A 6508-nucleotide genomic window follows, 5' to 3' on the forward strand; every position below is an offset into this window, starting at 1 on the left:
CCCCCCGCCCCGCCCCCCCCCCCGGGGCCTGGCCCCCCCCCCCCCGCCACGCCTCCCCGGCCCAGGCACCTTCCTTGCACTCCAGAGCCACGCGGGACTCCAGGTTGTCCATCTGCAGCTGAAGCCGCTTGAGCGTGCGGTCTGCGTCCTGGGTCTTGCGCTTGTAGGCCAGCAGCACGGCAGTGATGGCCAGCAGCAAGAGCCCGCCGCCCGCCGCCAGGCCCACCATGGCCGGCAGGGTGAGCGCCCGCTCGGCCGTGATGTGCAGGGTACCCAGCCAGAACTCCAGGCCGCCCACCAGGACCTGCAGGGACCAGCGCGCCGTGAGCGCACCCCCACGCCCACCCCACGCGCCCCTGGAGGCCTCCCCTGTCCCCACCCACCATGACAGGTTGCCGGCCTGTCTGGCGCGGAGAGTCACATAGGAGCTGCGTGTCGGAGACAGTGAGCGCGCACGGCTGGCCCCCGATCAGCACCGTGTAGTTGAGGCGAGAGGTGCCGGCCGCTGCAGGGATCAGATTCTTGCCCTGTCGGCGTGGGGGGCAGTGACACGACAGGGTCGTGGCTGTGGTTCCCCACCTCCCCGCCTCTCCTGACCCTGTGCCCCACTCATACCTTCAACACTACGTGGGAGCCGGGTTTGACATCCAGGACGCCAGAGGGCCCGAGGGGCTCAAAGCTGGGGTCCGGGTAGTAAGTGAAGGAGGACCGATTGAGGGAGCGGGCCGTCTGCACATGGTCCAGCAAGAAGCCGAACTCATCGGGATGTTCTCCCTGGGCCTGGGGTTGCGGCCGTCCCAAGAAGATGCCGGGGGCCTTACACAGCATGGCAGTGTCGTTGATCACCTGGCAAGTCTGTGGGGACAAGGGAGGGCAGCCCAGTGGCTAAGGCCACAGGGGGCAGGGGCGGGCGGGGTGGAGGCGGGGCGGGGCGGGGCCACAGCGGCCGGCACTCACATTGGTGGTCTCGATGCCTCGGTACTTAGCCCGGACCCGGGGCTCCTGGACTGTCAGTAGGTGGGTCCCACTCACAGTGATGGCAGTGCTTCCAGGGGGGGGGGGGGGGGGGGGGGGGGGCCTCAAGGTTAGGGTTAGGGTCCTCCCTCCCCCCACTACCCCCAGCCTGGCCCAGGACAGCTACCAAGGCTGCGGGGGAGCCGAGGGCCTCCTCTACCCAGGGCGCTGGGTGGATGGCAAGAAAAGGACTGGGCCCCCTCTGCCGGTGAGGGCTTGGGCTCCCAGGAGGTGTAACCTGATGCCCGAGACTCCGGCCACCAGGCAAGGCCCCAGAACAGCTCAGGGACACAATCCCTGACTGCCATCAATGCTCCTCATTTTTCCTAGGGTCTTACTTGATTATGCTCCAGGTGGGCTCAAGGCGAGTGACAGTGGGGTCCTGGGTGTAGGTGTAGAGGACTCCAGGGCTGGAGATGTTAGCACGGTCGATGGCCAGGGTGATGGGGGCCTGGCTGGGGCCCAGAGTGGACACGGGGGAGATGCACACGATGGCCTCGGCATCCCTCCTACATTGGCAAGCAGGGCGCTTAGGGCAGGTAGCTCAGGGCCGGGACCCACCCTGCCTTGTGTCCCCTACAAAATGCCCAGGCTGAAGCTGACAGGGCCCTGCCCACCTCACAAACTGGCACTCGCCATCTCTCACGGTCACAGTGACCCTGCTGCCGGCATCCAGAGAGCTCCCGGAGATGGTGAGCCGTGTGCCCCCAGAAGCGGGGCCCCGACTGGGACTCACGCGGTCAAACGCTGGTGTCTGTGGGAGAAGCACCCTTGAAGGGCAGCTGGGGGGGTACTCAGCAGGAGTGGGGGGTACGGGACAGGCATCTCACGCACCACGAAACTGTAGAGCTGCTCAGACTGCGTGCGAAAGTCAGCCGAGCAGTCACCCACGCAGAGCTCAGCAGGCCCGGGCGGCGGGCTGGGCACCAGTGACTCCTCCATCTCACACACGATCCTGGGGGTCCAAGAAGGTCAGGGCCAGCTGCAGAGGGCCCAGGGCTCAGGGCCCCGGTGCGCACGCAGCCGCACTCACCTCTCAGCGCTGATATACTCTGAGGGGATGGAGTTGCAGCGCACACCCGCAACCCGCAGGCCCACCTCTCGGTAGCTGAGGCCCAGGTTCTCGCCCACAATGGTGACCCGGGTGCCTCCCTCCTTGGGCCCCATGAGTGGGTGGATCTGCAGAACAGGAGGAGAGGGGACAGGGTGAGCCCAGATTGGCAGGTGCCCAACTGAAAGAAGAGGGCAGGGGGGACTGACCTGGGCAATGCGGGGGTGGCTGCAGCGGGTGCCCTTCTGGCTCGGGTGCATCCAGTTGGTCTTGGGGGCCGGGCAGTGGGCCCGCAGCTGGCACCTGTGCTCCGAGATGCACCAGCCACAGTTGAAGCGAGGGTCAGCCTTGAGGCAGAGGCCGCAGCTGGGCCGCTGCGCCCAGCACTTATACAGGAGAGCTGTGGGCAGAGGGCACTGCTGGAGAGCAGCCGTGCAGGGGCCCAGGGCTCGGAGGACCCCGATGAAGGGTCCCCCCACATACACACCATATGCAGCCCCAGCTCATAGCAACTGGGCCCCAGGAAGCGAGCTCACCAGCCCCATCCCACCCCTCACCTCGGAAGGTGGCAGGCTTGTCGATAGGAAAATCTCCATCCCAGACCACAGAGAAGTCCAGCTCCGTGTCACCATACTCGTCACCGTCATAAGAGTACTGGGAGAGAGGGAGCCGCGTTAGCCCCCCCCCCCCCGGGGGGGGGGGCTGGCCTTAGCCCCGCCCACCCCAAAGCCCACGCCCCACGCCCCGCCCCGCCCCCTCACTCGGCCTGGCCCTGGGTACGGCCCCCACCGAGGCATTCTGGCACTGCACGCTGCTGCTGTTGAAGCGCACGGCTGGCACCCGCTGCTGGCGCCCCTGCACCCGGACCACGCACTCGTAGTTCTTCTGGCCGGACTGTGGCTGCGGCAGGTTCTTGGCCCGCAGGGTAAGAGGCTGCATGACACCCACTGGGATCAAGAGGTCCCCGCTGGGCAGGATCTCAGGGCAGCCCTGAGGGGAGAACACCCGTCAGCCACACACACGCACGGGGTGGGGGGGGACCCGGGGGGAGGCTCCGAGAGAAACCCGGAAGATCAAAGGCAGAAAGGTCAGAGAGCCCAGCCCCCTGGCACGCAACATCTCCCCCTGCCCCCGCCTCACCTCAGGGCTGTGGACCCTGCCCTCCTGGAAGGAGCACTCGTGGGGGTGACTGGTACACACGTGGCGGTACTTACACCAGTGGCAGGGGTAGGGGCTGCCCACGCAGGACACGCACCTGGTGGGGGAGAGGCTTAGGAAGTCCGAGGACCGGGCCTGCCCTCCTACCACTCTCCCCCAGGCCCGATGGGGAAACGGGAGGGAAGAGGGCCCGAGGGCCCGCCCGAAGCCCACAAAACCCAGCAAGGGATGAAGAGATGGGGGGACAGAGGTCAGAAAGGCCAGGACTCACGACTGGAGTGCGCTGCAGTTGTAGAAGACGAAGTCGACCCCGGCGAACTTGACCCCCGTCTCCCTGGACAGCAGCTGCAGCCGCACGGTGCGGGTAGCCCCTGCAGCGAGCCCAGAGGTGGCCGTGAGCAAGCCCGGGACGCAGAGTGCCCCCAGCCCCGAGAGCCCCAGCCCACTGACCATGCCCGCGGGTGAGAGCCCGGAGCTCCTGGAGGGAGGGCGAGGGGCACCGCAGCTCTCCCGAGGGCAGCGGGACGGCCTCGCTCTCTGTCACCTCCTCAAAGGCACAGCTCACGCCCACGCTGAGGTCTGGCACGTTGCGCATGGCCACAGTCAACTGCGGGAGGCAGAGGAGTCAGAGTGCGGCATGCGGCATGCGACCCCCCCCACCGCCTCGGCCCACGCGCATCTGCCAGGCCACACACCTGCACCCCGGGGGAGGTCACTGAAACGTTGTTGGGCCAGACCCGCACCTGGACACACTTGCTCAGCTCCTCAGCAAAGCCGTGTGGGGCTGAGGCACCCGGACAAGCCCCTTCGCGGCAGCATCTGCGTGGGATCAGGCCAGAGCCTGTGATGCAGCCGCCCCAGAGGGCCCTGGCCAGGGAAGTCGTGGAGGTCTGGAGGGAAGAGGGGCCAGCTGGCCCAGCCCACAGTGCCAGGCAACAGTGTGCTCTGGCATCGTCCCCTGGGGTCCGAGAAGTGTCCCGGAGGATGGAGGTTCTGCTCATTAGTTGGATGAAATAGAAGGGGAAGGAGGAGGAGGCCACAAGGGCATGGCCGGGAGAGACGGGCACGTGGGCAGCCCACAGGGGGTCTAGATGACTCCTCTCTGGAGCAGGGCCTCCCCAAAGCCACCCTCCCCACTGGCCCCCTGCGGCCACCCTCACCTGTGCTGCAGCACACACCAGCCACAGTGGGGGTCCCCTGAGCCAAGGCAGGCCGCACAGCTCCCATACTGCTCACAGGTCTCCACTGGGAGCTGGCTCACCTGGGGACAGCCGTGTCAGTACCTGCCCAGCCCCCCACCCTGCCGCCCACCGCCGCCCGCCATGGGCCCACCTGCTTCTCACTCAGGAGGTAGATGTGCCGGTGATCAGGGCTGAAGAGCAGGTCCCGGAGTATGGGGCTGCCATCCACCACAGGCACTGTCTCGTAGAGGTGGGCGTACTGGGAGCCATCAACCCGGACCTGGGCCACGAGACAAGCCAGCCGGATGTCATAGCTGTGCCACATGCACCCAAGGCATCCTCTTATCAAGCTGCAGCCAGGGCCTGGAGGGGTTCGGCACTCAGCCTGCCCCCCAGCCCCCGCCCCCGGCCCCCATGGGCAGGGGAAGGAGGGTTCAAAGGCCATCCCTGGAGGCCACTGGGGGTGTCTCAGCCAGTCAAAAAGGCCTCCAAGAACTAGAGATGGAGAGATTCATGGTACCTAGGCCTGGGGGAGAGGGGAAGAGCTCAGGGTGGGGGAGGGCGTTTTGCAGGGTGACCTGTCCTGGAACAAGAAACTGACAATGCTTGGACTACTAAGCACTGTTCTGGAGACTTACTGAGAGGCACACCTGAGATGGGGAGCAGGGTGTGATTTGGGAATGATGCCTCCCCAGCCTCCCCAGTGGTTTCAGAAGCACATGAGGGCCCAGGAGGGGGACAGACTGGGCTCTCTTTACGAATCTCCCCCACCCTGCCCCATGTTCCCAGCCCTCCTGGGGGCAGCACAGGGCCAGCCATCCTGACTCCTGTCCCTTCAGAGCACAGTGGAGCTCCCAGAGTCCATCTCCCCCTTTCCCATGACCCTCTGTCCCAGAATGGAAGCAGCCCCAGGGCCCATGAGGGGACAAGAGGGCACAGGCTCAGCGGGGACGGGGTGGGGGTGTCACAGTCACATTTCTTCCTCATTCATTCAGCAGAGGACTCAGCAACGATGGCCTAGGCTGTGTTACACGAGCCAGCCCTTTAGGCCATGGCGGGCACTAGCATTGGTGAGGGTAGAATGTGACTGGGTTCCTGGGGCCCGGTCTGGGCAATCCGCCTCCCCTCCCTGGGCCCTGTCCTGTCCGGGGCCTCACGGCACATGTTCTGGCCCCGGCCCCCAGCCTACCTTCTTCAGACTGCCAGTGCGTGTGCCGATGAAGACCACGGAGTGCTGGCGGTAGGTGTAGGCAGCCACGCTGGCCATGCCATCGCTGCTGTCAGCCAACAGAGGCAGCCCCTCGATCACGTGCAGGCCCCCCAGGGGCTGGTTCAGCACCAGCCCACAGAAGTTTCCATTTATCTGCATGGGCTGGCGAAACAGGAGGGGTGCAGTGAGAGTCAGAGTTGGGGGACAGTGGCTGGGCGGAGGCCACATGACCCCATATTCTGGAAGGAAGCAGGAACTGGCATTGGCTCCCCACCAGCCAAGACCAACTGTGGGCCCTGGGACCCTGCGGGAAGTCAGAGGCGGCTAGAGCAGGGGCCCGGGGGGGGGGGGGGCGCTCACCGTATTGATGCAGGGCAGCTCCTTGTTGAGCAGCCAGGGCAGGGCCAGCGTGCCCTCCCCACGGTAGCAGGACTGGATGCGGCGCCGGATGTGGGCGTTGATGGTGCTGAGGGTGAAGAGGCAGAGCACAGTCTGCCGCGGGGGGCTGGCCCGGTTCTTCTGGCCCTGGGAGAAGACGGTGAAGAGCACGTCCTCATCAGGCGGCACACCCAGGGCCTGGGCCAGCAGCAGGCCGGGCTTGGCCAGGTGGGCGCTCTGCACCAGGCGGTACTCCACGCCTCGCCAGGAGCAGCCGATGGGGAACTCCACATACGAGTAGAACTCCGAGTCCCCGGCACACATGCGCACGATCTTGGACGTGAAGAACTTCTCGCCTGCCGCGTCCAGCAGCGTCTGCTGCGTGTCCAGCTGCAGCGTCAGGAAGTACACGAAGGAGGCGCTCACAAAGCCGTAGATGTAGTAGATGTCGAAGGCGGGGTACGAGGACAGCGTGTCTGAGGGGATCTTGATCTGCGAGGACACGAACTCGTCCTG

The 6508-nt window shown here is 66.1% G+C and overlaps 1 protein-coding gene across 1 annotated transcript in view; it reads right to left on the minus strand.

Moving 5' to 3' along the window:
• The window catches only part of PLXNA3 (plexin A3), a 12917-nt gene that overhangs the window by 3557 nt on the left and 2852 nt on the right, over positions 1 to 6508 (minus strand). Inside the window, exons 3-21 of the mRNA XM_059385913.1 lie at positions 5975 to 6508; positions 5594 to 5776; positions 4556 to 4684; positions 4384 to 4484; positions 3919 to 4042; positions 3674 to 3830; positions 3495 to 3594; positions 3206 to 3320; positions 2855 to 3055; positions 2623 to 2719; positions 2275 to 2465; positions 2048 to 2193; positions 1849 to 1969; positions 1632 to 1768; positions 1353 to 1523; positions 958 to 1051; positions 616 to 855; positions 384 to 527; positions 70 to 304 (exon numbers count right to left, since the gene is read on the minus strand). The exon at positions 5975 to 6508 is cut by the window's right edge and continues 4 nt beyond it. Coding sequence (XP_059241896.1) covers positions 70 to 304; positions 384 to 527; positions 616 to 855; positions 958 to 1051; positions 1353 to 1523; positions 1632 to 1768; positions 1849 to 1969; positions 2048 to 2193; positions 2275 to 2465; positions 2623 to 2719; positions 2855 to 3055; positions 3206 to 3320; positions 3495 to 3594; positions 3674 to 3830; positions 3919 to 4042; positions 4384 to 4484; positions 4556 to 4684; positions 5594 to 5776; positions 5975 to 6508 — 3220 coding nt within the window. The remainder of the gene's footprint in view (positions 1 to 69; positions 305 to 383; positions 528 to 615; positions 856 to 957; positions 1052 to 1352; positions 1524 to 1631; positions 1769 to 1848; positions 1970 to 2047; positions 2194 to 2274; positions 2466 to 2622; positions 2720 to 2854; positions 3056 to 3205; positions 3321 to 3494; positions 3595 to 3673; positions 3831 to 3918; positions 4043 to 4383; positions 4485 to 4555; positions 4685 to 5593; positions 5777 to 5974) is intronic.

The sequence above is a fragment of the Mustela nigripes genome, chromosome X (assembly GCF_022355385.1).
Source record: "Mustela nigripes isolate SB6536 chromosome X, MUSNIG.SB6536, whole genome shotgun sequence".
Taxonomy (NCBI): Eukaryota; Metazoa; Chordata; class Mammalia; order Carnivora; family Mustelidae; genus Mustela; species Mustela nigripes.